At 41.6% G+C, this 13,702-nt stretch overlaps 1 protein-coding gene across 1 annotated transcript in view; it reads right to left on the minus strand.

Annotated features, from left to right (window-relative positions):
- Positions 1-13,700, minus strand: part of GNS (glucosamine (N-acetyl)-6-sulfatase) — a 32,661-nt gene extending 18,961 nt beyond the window's left edge. The window contains exons 1-6 of the mRNA XM_034770614.1: positions 13,444-13,700; positions 11,037-11,096; positions 10,130-10,336; positions 9,057-9,122; positions 8,512-8,610; positions 2,357-2,524 (exon numbers count right to left, since the gene is read on the minus strand). Of these exons, the coding sequence (XP_034626505.1) occupies positions 2,357-2,524; positions 8,512-8,610; positions 9,057-9,122; positions 10,130-10,336; positions 11,037-11,096; positions 13,444-13,596 (753 nt within the window). The 5' untranslated portion in view covers positions 13,597-13,700. The remainder of the gene's footprint in view (positions 1-2,356; positions 2,525-8,511; positions 8,611-9,056; positions 9,123-10,129; positions 10,337-11,036; positions 11,097-13,443) is intronic.
- Positions 13,701-13,702: the final 2 nt, after the last annotated feature.

The raw sequence follows: 13,702 nt of genomic DNA on the forward strand, positions 1-13,702 counted from the left end.
ATTTAGGCCACATTTACAAGATTATTACTTAATTTAACTGAGCTTAGATTAACCAATAGTGAAGGTGAGGGAGTGGGAGGGTCCACAAGGCCTCATTACAACACCCTGTTGCAAATTAAAGGAATAGTCTCACCTATTACAGTTCTGTCAATATGCATTTGACTGCTGAGGACCATATGCAGCTGTTTCATTTCAGTCTCTAACTGGGACTAGGGCTATGTCTACACTACAGCCTGTGTTGGCAAAACTTATGTTCCTCAGGGATGTGAATGTTCCACCTCCCCACCCCGAGCAACATAAGTTACACTGGCATAAGCGCTCATGTGTACAGTACTATGTCAGTGGGAGAACTTCTCCCACTAGAATAGCTTATGCTGCTCACAGAAGTGGGTTTTTTATGCCGATGGGAGAGCTCTTCCCCATTGGCATAGTGTCTTCGCCAGACACGCTGCCGCGGCTCAGCCATACCGCTACAGCTGTGCCACTGCAGCGCTGTACGTATAGACATGGCCTAACATTTCCTTCTTCCCCTGTTGCGGAATCCTCAATATCTATAGATGGAGTAAGTGCTGTAAGCATCAAGTATTAAGAAAATCCCTATGGTTTTCCTTGTGCATTGCACTGCTATGCAGCCAAGTGCAGAGGTTTTTGCACTTAAGGGCAACTCCCACACTACTAGCCAATCAGCATTGTATTTTTTAGCTGGTTATGACCAAATAACCGCTTCTAGCTTTCTATTTTTAAAGCACACAACCACTGTAGTACCTAAATCCCAAATAAAACTAACGATCTTTTTATGGAAAAAAGGTGATTCTGCTTCCTACTGCCTGGTTTAGACACTTATTTAGCATAAGCCACTGTCTTCCCTCTTTCTGTTCACGCCCCCATCATTATCAAAGGACTTGCAAAAAACTGGGTTGTACATCATGCTCTGATCAGTTAAGCTTGGAGTCATTTTAACCCCTTCTAGTAAAGAGTTCCATGATCTAGAGCCCTTTGCCTTTTGCCCCTGGGCTCCATCAGTCACAATAGCCCCAATGCACATAGATGTCACTGGGTTGCAAACAGTGAGAAAGCTTGAGATTCCATATAGCCCACTAAGGTTCTTCAAGATTTGGACTGGGATTTTGAACCAAAAATCACAGTTGAATGTATATCTTTGCCCAAAAAAGCCTCAAGAAGGCATCAACATGTCTTACTAACTGCCATTTATATGGCCTTCTCCTTCAGCCACAAGTAGAACAAACTGCAAACATCTAGTATGGAGCTGACCGTGATTACTGTGGCTGGCTTTTCAGATAGGAGATTGTAGCCATTCTTAGCTAAAGTGAAAGTATCTTGTCACACTCATTATCCATGTGTTTTATAAACAGATACTAATTCAGCGAGTCTGACCCAAGACTGCAAACTATCTTGACAACTGAAAGGCAAATATTAAAGGTCAGGTCATTGCCCAGTTACTTCCTTTGAGTGCTTTTGTCTTACCACTGGTTTAAATTCGACTCTACCAAGACAACTGTTCTCATTTACATTAACTTCATATGCTGACACCTGGATGGTGCCACCATGTCTACTGAAGAGATGATAAAACTTGATGTCAACAGCATTTGGTGGCATTGGGACCTATGATTCATGACTTAACCAAGAGGTCTTCTAAATAGTTTGGTAAAATTGATGACTGGTAACGTTTTCCATTAAAAAGGGAGTATTTGAGTCTCTTTGGTAGAGACAACAGTGCTCATCAACACCCATATCCATTGGCTACTTGACAGAGCAACTTAAGGCATTTCCCTCTTCATTCTGTGTGAAATCTATTTAAGGTGGCACTCTAGCTGAACAAGTTTGCAGATTATGGAAGCACATCATTAGAACTTATGCACATGAGTGATGATTCTGGCAGAATAAAGTTCTTAATGGTTTGGAAGCTGAAGGTAAAATGTCAATAAACTTAGTAACAATCATAATTTCTATCCTATTGCATAAATTCACTCCAAAATTAAAGAAACATTAAGTTCTTGAATCTTAAAATACAAGTGTGTAGCAACAGGTGTTTATTATTGAAGGTCAGGATAGCCAGTCTCCTATCACCAATAGGGTTAGAAAAATCAAGTTTTTAAAAGGATTGTGATCTTAATCTCAGATGGCTACATCAGATGTTTCACATAAAAGTTGAAAGATGAAGATCACAATCCTTTAAAAAATGTGATGCTGGAATCAGATGAGCACCAGAACAACATTAACCCATTCTTCTCACCACTTAAACTTCAGTGTGTTACACATGTAAATCAGACCCACTGTCTAATTATTTCCACCAATTAATGTAGTAATCTGTTTGGATTCTTGCAAATCATCTTACCTTTCCATGAATGTTAAAATTGCCATTTCTTGGTGCACTGACATTCTGGAAGCTTGTTTTATATTGAGGCGCAGGTATCCAGGGAGAGTGTGGTGCTGGAGTGGAGATCATCATGAAGAAGGGTTCAAAGTTAGATTTATATTCCAAGAAATCCAAGGACATATTAGCCTGCATACACAAAGATAGTTGTTTAAAAACTCTCCAACAATAGTCATAACAAACCCTAATGTTAAGCTGTGAAAACTGTCCGAAAAAGTTAAGACTAGAAGTGTTTGAATACAAGAAGCGCTTGTAAACTATTTTATAATCTCGTTGATTGCACTTTTATAACTGTTTGAAGTAGAATGTGTGGTAAATCAATCCCAAATGTTCTGAGTTACTTATAAATCCTATTTCAACGTAAGATGTCTTTTGTCCTTCACCCCTCTAATTGCCTCAGACCTTCATGTCATTCAGAGCTGGAAAGCTTGATGTAAAGAAGGACTCAAATCTCTCATCTCACTCAGTCCTTGTATTGACAGAGCTCCCTTTCAAACCCTGCCTTCACTTACATTTTTTTTTTTTTTTCATACTGTCAAGTACAATTCCATTTCATGCACTTCCTAAATCTTTCTACATTTCAGGGGATATAGGATCCAGATCCTGAATGTATTTTTAGATGAGAATTTGACAGTTTGTTCTCCTCAGAAAGGAGTCATTCTGTTGGTAAATGTTTCATTCCCTGCTCTACTGCTGCCAACTTATTTGTTACATTCATCCTCCAAACACGCGCTAGTTTGATGATGATCCACTTTAAAAAAAAAAAAGAGGTGATTAGGGAAGAGGCACCAACAGGGTATAGCTTTAAGCTTCATTCACTTGTGCTGCTCCATTTGATCTCCCTCACCAAGCCACTCATTTTCAAGTCTCATCTTGAATACTTCCTGTTCACCTTAGCCTACATGTGACAGCAAATCTCACTTACTATTCCTTTCAGCCCATTACTGTAGCCTTCCCTTTGCCAATCATTAGAACTAATCTTTGTACGTGCACAGTTACCACTTCCATCTCGGTTCTTCCCTATTCTAGTCTCATGTTTTTCCTTTTCTGCCTGATTAGTCATCCAGCTCTGCAGCGCTCTCTATTCTGCTTCTGAAGCAATGGACTTTAAGAACTCTACATAAATAGATTGTCTATTGCCCATTTGAGAGAAGCTATTAAAATCAATTCTGGATTTTGTGGCTCACTGGTAATAAACCTGTTCCCCCCAAATAGAGCCTTATTGAACTCTAAGCAAATTAGAATAAGATTAGAGGCCTACAGGACCAATGAGAGACCAACTCCTGTCAAAGAGGCAAATACTGCAGCTATTGACAGAAGACTGGTATTTGGTAGTCTGGTGCTATACGTGACCACATTAATATATTCTCATCTTCCACGCAGTTCAGGATATGTCAATACATCCTCTGAAGTCTGTGTAGTGAAGCGCTGTTTTTTGTCAGTCCAGAGTCCCCAATGCTTAATGGCCAAAAGCAACAAGCTAGCAGGCACCAACACTTAAGCCTTTTTCATAATCACTAACCCAGACAAGGTTAATTTGAAATATTTAACATTAAATCACATAGCATGTCAATACTGTTGTAAAATGCTCTATACTCTTTCAGTATCTTTGGTATAGGTAGGAACTGAAGCATCAGTCAAATGAAAAAGTCCAATTCAATTACATCACATGAAGGCAGACAACTAAGTATTTTACAAAGGTATCGACAGAGAACTGTCCTGAGAATGTATAGCAGGGCAGGAGGGTTCTCTTCACATAGATAGTTAGTAATCCTATGTGATTTACTAGGCATCACAAAAACTTGATGGAATGATGACAATCAATGGGACACAGCAATAACACGGTATGAAATATACAGGAATGAAAGAGTAGGTTGTACTGGTGAGGGAGTGGCACTACATGTGAAAGAAAGCACAGAGTCAAATATAATAAAAAACTTAAATGAATCAAACTATCTCAATCTCCATGGATAGAAATTCCATGCTTGAATAATAAGAGTATAGCAGAAGGAATATACTACTGAGCAGCTGACCAGGATGGTGATGGTCATTGTGAAATGCTCAGAGAGATTGGAGAGGCTATAAACATAGAAAACTCAATAATAATGGGTGATTTCAACTGTACCCAGTCAATATGGGGATGTGTCACCTCAGGATGGGATGCAGAGAAAAAGTTTCTAGACACCATTAATGACTGCTTCTTGGAGCAGCTAGTTTTGGAACCCACAAGGAGAGAGGCAATTCTTAATTTAGCCCTAAGTCGAACACAGGATCTGGTCAAAGAGATGAAAATAACAGAACAGCTCAGTAATAGCGACCATAATATAATTAAATTTAATATCCTGGGGGGGGGGGGGAGAAGGGGAAGGAAAAATAGTAAAGAAGCCCATCACAGTAGCATTTAACTTCAGAAAGGAGAACTACACAAAAATGAGGAAGCTAATTAAATGGAAATTAAAATAAACAGTCACAAGAGTAAAATGTCTGCATGGAAAGTTTTAAAAACATCACAACAGAGGCTCAAATTAAATGTATACCCCAAATTAAAAAAAAACAAAACAAAACACACACAATATACAAGGACCAAAACGTCACCATGGCTAAACAGAATAAAAGAGGCTGTTAGATGCAAAAAGGCATCCTTTAAAAAATTGGAAGTCAAATCCCAATGATGAAAATAGAAAGGAGCATAAACTCTGGCAAGTCAAGTGTAAAAGTATAATTTGGTATGCCAAAAAATTTGTCTTTTGCTAGTTTTCTCTTCAAACAGCAATTCCCCCCCCCCCCCCATACAGTAGAACCTCAAAGACACAAACACCAGAGTTATGGACTGAAAGGCCAACCAGACACCAGAAGTAACCAATCAGACATCAGCAGAGATTAATAAAAAAGAGCAAGCACTGTACTGTGCCTGTATTTCATCTTAACGGTGGGCACATCTGGGCGGCTGCCCCCACCCCACCTCATGGACAACCACTTACAGCAAGACGCTGGAGCTGCCAGGGCAAGGCAGCCGGAGACAGCAGAGGAGGAGCAACGCTGGGGTCTGCGCAGCTCACACACACACACACCCCTTCCCCCCCCCCCAGGAGGGGGACATGGTTTTTTACCTCTCCCTCTCCAGCCAGGAGGGGGACACATTGTTTTTACCCCCATTCTCCCGGCTGGGAAGGGACCACGCTGTTTTCTCACACACACGCCCCCTGCTCCCCCCATCGGGGCTGCTCAGCTGCTGCTGAATCCTAGCTTGGAGTGCAAGCTGCTGGATCTGGAGCCTGAACTGTGCTTTGTTCAGTGCTACAAACATTTCAGAGTTACGGTCAACCTCCATTCCAGAGGTGTCCGTAACTCTGAGGTTCTACTGTACATCAGAAACAGGAAGCCTGCCAAACAGTCAGTGGAGCCACTGGATGATCAAAATGCTAAAGGAGCACTCAAGGAAGACAAGGCCATTACAGAAAAGCTAAATTAATTCTTTGTATTTGTCTTCACTGTAGAGGATATAAGGGAGATTCCCACAACTGAGTCATTCTTTTTAGGTGACAATCTGAGGAACTGTCCCAGATTGAGGTGTCAATAGAGGTGGCTTTGGATCAAATGGATACATTAAACCATCATAAGTCACCAGGACCAGATGGTATTCATCCAAGTGTTCTAAAGGAACTAAACTATGGAACTGCAGAACTACTAACTGTGGTATGTAACTTATTACTTAAGCCAACCTCTGTACCAAATGACTGGAGGATAGCCAATGTGATGCCAATTTTTAAAAAAGGCTCCAGAGGCGATCCTGGCAATTTCAGGCTGGAAAGCCTAATTTCAGTACCAAGCAAATGGTTGAAACTACAGAAAGGAACAGAATTATCAGACACATAGATTAATACAATTTGTTGGGGGAAGAGTCAACAGGGCTTTTGTAAAGGGAAATCATGCCCCACCAATCTCTTAGAATTTTTTGAGGGGGTCAAACAAACATGTGGACAAGAGTAATTCAGTGGAAATAGCCTTTCAGAAAGCCTTTGACAGGGTCCCTCACCAAAGTCTCTTAAGCCAACTAAGCACTTATGGGATAAGAGGGAAGGTCCTCTTAAGGATGAGTAACTGGTTAAAAGAAAGGAAATAGGGTAGGAATAAGTAGTCAGTTTTCAGAATGGAGAGAGGTAAATAGCAGTCTCCCTCAGAGATCTGTACTGGGACCAGGGCTGTTCAACATATTCATAAATGATCTGGAAAAAGGGGTAAACAGTGAGGTGTCAAAGATTGCAGATGATACAAAATTATTCAAGATAGTAAAGACCAAATCAGATTGCGAAGAGTTACAAAGAGATTTCAAAAACTGGGTGTCTGGGCAACAAAATGGCAGATGAAATTCAGTGTTGATAAAGAGAAGTAACACATATTGGAAAACATAATCCCAGCTACACATACAAAAAGATGGAGTCTAAATTAGATGTTACCACTCAAGAAAGATCTTGGAGTCATTGTGGATTGTTCTCTGAAAACATCTGCTCAGTGTGCAGCAGCAGTCAAAAAAGCTAACAAAGTTAGGATCCATTAGGAAAGGGACAGATAATTAGATAGTAAAAATCATAATGCCCTTATATAAATCCATGATACACCCACACTTTGAATATTCTGTGCAGTTCTGCTCACCCCATCTCAAAAAAAGATATTTAAGAAACAGAGAAGGGCAGCAAAAATGATTAAAGGTATGGGACAGCTTCCCTATGAGGACAGATTAAAAAGATTGGGACTGTTCAACTTAGAAAAGAAACAACTGGGGGGGGGGGTGGAATATGATAGAGGTCTATAAAATCATAAATGGTGTGGAGAAAGTGAATAAGGAAGTATTGTTTACCCCTTCATACAACACAAGAACCAAGGGGTCACCCATCAAATTAATAGACAGAAGGTTTAAAACAAACAAAAGAAAGTACTTCACACAATGCACAGTCAACCTGTGGAACTTGTTGCCAGGGGATGTTGTGAAGGCCAAAAGTATACCTGGGGCAAAAAAAAGCATTAGATAAGTTCATGAAGAACAGGGTCATCGATGGCTATTAGCCAAGATGGTCAGGGATACAACTCCATGCTCTGGGTGTCCCAAAGCCTCTGACTGCCAGATGCTGGGACTATATGACAGGAGATGGATCACTTGATTGTTGCCCTGTTCCAGGGTTCGCCAACCTGTGGCTCCGGAGCCACATGCGGCTCCTTGTATAAGCACAGACACCAGGGATGGAGAGATGGGCGCCAACTTTCCAGTGTGCCGGGGGGTGCTCACAGCTCAACACCTGGCTCTGCCCCCACTCCACCCCTTCCCACCCCCTCCCCTGCTGTGCCCTCACTCTTCTCTCCCCTCTGCCCCCCACCCCAATCCTCCTGCATGCCACGAAACCACTGATGGGCAGGGCTGGGAGGTGGGGCAGGGAGGGGAAAGCTGATGGGGGGGGGGGCTGCTGATGTATTACTGTGGCTTTTTGGCAGTGTACATAAGTAAATTCTGGCTCCTTCTCAGGCTCAGGTTGGCCACCCCTGCCCTGTTCTGTTCATTCCCTTTGAAGCATCTGGAATTGGCCACTGTCTGAAGACAGGATACTGGGCTAGATGGACCATTGGTTTCACCCAGGATGGCCATTCTTAAGTTCTTATGTTAATAGAGGTCTCTTGAAATCACATATATAGACATACTGTAACATCTAAAAACAAATGAGAGCTAAGTTAGAACTCCGTTACAACAACAGTTGGCTGAAGTGAAGCATATTCTCTTAGGTCTTAAGCCAAATTGCCATTTCACAGGTTGGTACTTGTTCTAAATGGAAGTCTATGACCTACCAATCAGCAACATTTCGGTCAAGCACCCTGAACTACCACTGAAGTCAGTGTTCACCTCCAGATCTGGCCCTTGGCTAACAGCTATCTAACAATTTCATTTCCCTATATTTGAATATACAACCTTGCCCTCTTTAAATAGAGCTGGAATCTTGCTTCACTGGTTATGCCTAAAGTAAAGACAACACCAAGATTAGGCAATATCCATTCAGTAACACAGCCAGGCATAAAGTAGTGTTTGGTCAGAAATGGAACAGTAATGCAGCTGTTGTGATGTTTCTTACCAGTACATCTGTCAGGTAATCTGCACTGTAATTCTCACCATGCCTTCGTGCTTTTCCATTTACTGAAAGTGTGTAATTATAGTACTTTGAATTTTTTTCCTATGAGAAAAGAATATATCATTTAGATATAGAAAAAGACAAGAATCTACTATTTCATTGACCACTTTAAATAAACTAAGTTGTCAACAAGTATTTGATAAGCCTGATTTTATCAAACAATTTGTCCTATTGAAGTATTTGTAGTATGTGCACTGCAAAAGGCCTACAAGCTTTGCCTTTTGTAAAACCAAAGTGATTCTATACTATAATAATGGCAAGTTTTCCTTTGTTGAAATCAGGTTTTCAGATACTTCTTTAGAAATAACTCATCAACAGCCTCCTTACAAAGCTGAGAAAATGCAACACACTATGAAGGAAGGGAATTTCCTCTTTTAGTTAACAGAAGCATGCAAAAAGCAGACCGGTTCTTAGATTGAGCACAATTAAGCTAGATTTACTTTCGTAAAGTATCTACAACTAGGTATTTAATAGGAGCTGTCACATACCAAAGCATACCAAAAACTCCATCCAGGAGGAACATGGCCTATTCCCCCTGCATCTTCTGCTCCATACTGAAAAAAAAAAAGAGAAAAAAAAGAAAGTGACCAAGCACAGTCTCAGATGTGACTGAGATATAAGCTATATTTAGGGGGGGTTGTTTTCTTCCACAGCAGCCAGAAATGCAAAGGCCCAGTTCTAATCAGATAAACACACAGTGACTTGTACGACATACAAATACTCCTATATTAAAAGGTTGCAAAGAAAGGCGATACCAGATTTACAGTTGCCCATGAAACATTAATTCTATTCCCTTGTACATCCAACCTGTGCACTGAACTATACAGGAGTCCTGCAGAAAAATATAGTATATCATATTAAAGACTATTAAATGCATACACATAGTGGGGCAACCTTAAATCTGTTATTGCCTAACTTTTGAATGCTCAACTTTGCAAAATGTTCTTTTAATTGTTTGTATGTAATTTTTTAAAGGGAAAAATTAAATTGTATACAATTAACAATTCCGTCTCCAACCCGCAGATGTATAATCAGTAGGGGATTTGAAATATTCTCTTCTCTTCTCTCCCTTGCCAGAACCTCCTGGACCATGTGGTTTCTATGATGGGGGGGGGAACCCAGCACATGACCTAACCACAGAAGTCCAGTCCCACATCCCTTCCCCAAATATAATCCTCAAATTCTAGTACTCCTGAAGTGGAGGACTAAACTACTGACTCTCTCAACACGTCTGTTAGTCTATAAGGTGCCACAGGACTCTGTCGCTTTTTACAGATCCAGACTAACATGGCTATCCCTCTGATATTTGACTCTCTCAAGACTACCTATTACATGGATGTGATACTTTGGCCAAACTAAGCTGAGAAAAGTTAGGTTGCATGTCTTATTTCCTCCATTCCTTTAACAATTCTGAGAAAGAATTTTTCATCTAAACAGTAGTATTTTAAATATTATGGGGGTTTATTTTATCTACAGAAATAAGGACTAAGACTTTATTTCACAAAGTTATTTTCAGTACAGGCAATTCACTTGTGTAACAGCAAATATGAGTAAGATATACCTCATTTAAATACTTCCCAGCAAAGAACGTTTGATAGCCACACATGGACTTGAGGAGAGCTGGGAAGGTATATGGTTCCTGTATTTTCTGCCATGATTTGCTGCTGCAGTTTCCCTCCAGAGTGTTATTGACAACATGATGATTATGTGGGTACTTCCCTGTTAAGATGCTAGCTCTGCTGGGACAGCACAATGCACTGGGCACATACTAGAACACAGGATGAAAAAATACAAATTGTAAATTGACTCGTTGAAGCAAAAAAAAAAAAAAAAAAAAAAAAAAAAATCTAGTTTTTAGCCAATAGCAAAAGACATTAAAAGATATGCAAATAAGTCACTCACATCACATAGATCAGATTACTCCCATTTATTTAGGCATATAGAACTACCACCCAAATATTTTTATCAATTAGAGGTTGCACGTGGGATTGGGTTTATATTTTCTGTAGAGTTTACAATTTAGAAAACGCATGTTATACACACAGCAGAAAGCACCAGTTATTTGAGAATGAACAGTTATTTAAATACTACTTATTGTAACAATTCCAGTAAACAAGAATGGGGAACCATTAGTCAATTTTCAAACCTGTACAAAGCCAAATCTTTGAAAGATTTCCTTATTAGTTTACAGCCAAAACTTTCATTTTCTAAAAATATTCATTAAATTAAGTGTTCTGAAATGGTCCATCCCAGGCACAGAAAGTGATCTTGGGTCCAATTCATACGTTACCACAGGAATTAATCTGCCCCCTTGTATTCTCCATATTTAAAAAGTTGAAATTAAACCTACTTCAGAGCCAAATTAGAGATTACGTCTGTTATACCATTACCACCACAGGTATTTAAATTACAATAGCTTCAATAAATACATGCCACTGAAGGTTACAGAAGTCAATGTCACCACTTACTGCATTTGAGAAGCTTATCCCCATATCTGCAATAAGGGCACTGGTCTTCTTTAGCGGTGTCTGTAACAGAGATAGTAATTAGTACAATGAGCTAAAAATATCTGGATACTGAGATGCTAGTGTGCTATCTAAACTGGCAACCTTAAGTTGATTTTCATGGGAGGTATTTATAGAGTACCAATCACCACAGTATTTAAGCATTGGCTAGACCAAACCAATGCCTCCATTTCTTTGCAATGAAACTTCAAACTCTACATCTAAAATGCAAGGCTAAAGTTATCAAAATTCTTAGTTTACTTTTTGCAAGTTTTGACAGAATTCTCCTTTTAAGTTATTACATTCTACCCAATGTTTCTTCATTCAAATGAATCAACCAGACATCATTTTCTAGACAGAAAATAGTGTTTTGTTTTTCTTAAAATGCCCCTTTTCATCCTGGAGCCAGACTGCTACAATCTCATAGTGTGAACTGATTCCTCATATGTCGTTAGTGAAACAATCTTTCAAAATGGTTATTAAAACACGTGTCTGACAAAGTGGGTATTCACCCACGAAAGCTTATGCTCCAATACATCTGTTAGTCTATAAAGTGCCAAAGGACTCTCTTGATTTTTATTAACACTAAGTAGCCCAGGCATAAGATTTACTTTCCCACCCTCACTGGAATGAAAACCCTAATATTTTACTCTATCAAAAACAGGTACTCACCCTGGGCAAGTAGAATTTAACAACTACAGTAAAATGAGCCTTTTGGGATCTTTGAAAGAAAAGTGCTCTAAGTAACATTCATTGTTTAATTTGTGGAATCTGTCAAGTCACAGGCCCTATTTCTGTTTTAATGTTGATTCCTTCAATGGACATCCTGAAGCACTCAACATCCCAAGTGAAGAACTACATACAGATAGGTTAATTAAGTGATCCTGATGTAATAAACACTATGCATATAGCAAACTGTGTGTGTGTTGATGCTGGTCAGTTTAAGACAGTCAACTGCAAATCCTAACATTCTGGACTGATGAAGACCTGTTACTTCAGGGTGTGATGAAAAGTGAACACCTATACTAGAATAGAATCTCTGGGTTGGAAGGGACCTCAGGAGGTCATCTAGTCCAAACCCCTGCTCAAAGCAGGGCCAATCCCCAGACAGATTTTTGCCCTAGATTCCTAAATGGCCCCCTCAAGGATTGAACTCACAACCTTGGGTTTAGCAGGCCAATGCTCAAACCACTGAGCTACCTCTGCCCCAGAGAGAGAATAAAAACTAATGAATCCATGCTTGTCTCATGACAGGGTCAGGCTTACAGAACACTGTCAGTCTTGGTCAATAATTCATTCCGAGCACAATAAGGAAGATAAACTCAAACTGCCTCTGCGGTTAATATCTAGAACTGGGGACTAGGAAGAGGGAAATGATTTTCTTCAGTGCTCAACTAGTGTGAAGAGCAAAAAACAGGAAAGATAAAATATGAAAAGACAGGGATTTTTTTAGAGTGTTTAATCCAAAGCACTGTGAGTGAGAATTTTCTCGTTACCTCTCTCTTTAATATGGATAACTAAGTGTGAAGTTCTGACTACATTAGTTCTCTTCCCAAAAGGCATATATATTCTTTTACCTCATGTTCTTGGGAACAGTGCAGAACTTGCACCCCAAAATGCAATATGTTGCCTTTCTGATAATTGTGTCTCAATATTTGCCCTACAAATTAAACCCCATGAAGTCACGCTTGCAATAACCCAACGAAACAGGGTCACAGAAAGGCACCGGCAGAATTAAGAGCTATTTCCATTTACACACCATCCTAGCTGATTCTATGGACTTTCTAGGGGAGAGCTGACACCCCGCCTGTCTAATAAAGCCGCAAACAAGGCAAATCCCACCCGTTCTGTCAGGGACGCTGCGCTAACGACGAGCCCCTGGTCAGCCAGCGCACACGGGTTCCTTGAGTGGGAGGCGACATCCCGGCCCAGACACGCACCAGAGGGAAGTTGCACGACAGCTTCCAAACACCTGTTATGCAGCCAGTTGTCCCCTTCAAACTGGTCGGGGCTCAAGGCGCTTTTCCCTCTCCCAAGAGTCAGGGTCCCAACTGCCAAAGCAGAGATGAGCGGCCCTGGCCACGGCAGAGCCCCTCCCGCCCCTCTGGCGAGGTAACTGCAAGGGGTGCGTCTGCCCCCCCGAACCCCCACACAGCCTCACCCCTCACCCCGAGCGGGGTCAGGCCAGGAGCAAACGCTGCCGCGCCCAGCGGGCTCGAGCGCGGGGCTGCCTGCGCCCGGGCGCCCAGCATCGCGAGGCCCACGCGTGACACAGCCGGGGGCAGGACCACAACGGGGACACAGGCCCCCCCAAGCCCAGGACTGGGGGCGGGCCCCCAGGAGGTCCCGGGCGATAGGGAGAGCAGGTTACCATGCCGCCCAAGCAGACATCCTGGTCATCGGTGAGGATCAGCACCACGCTGGGCTTCCGCGCCCCGCTGGTCCCGGCCGCCTGCGCGCAGCCCCAATGGCGGCTCAGCACCAGCAGCGCGGCCAGCGCCAGCCCCCGCACCGCGGGAAACATCGTGCGGGACCCGAGCGCAGCACCGTAGCCTCCGTCCCGGCGCTATCCCAGGCGAGCGCAGAACGAAACCGACTCCAGCGGCGCCCCGCCCTCGACATATGACCAG

The sequence above is a fragment of the Trachemys scripta genome, chromosome 1, assembly GCF_013100865.1.
Source record: "Trachemys scripta elegans isolate TJP31775 chromosome 1, CAS_Tse_1.0, whole genome shotgun sequence".
Taxonomy (NCBI): Eukaryota; Metazoa; Chordata; order Testudines; family Emydidae; genus Trachemys; species Trachemys scripta.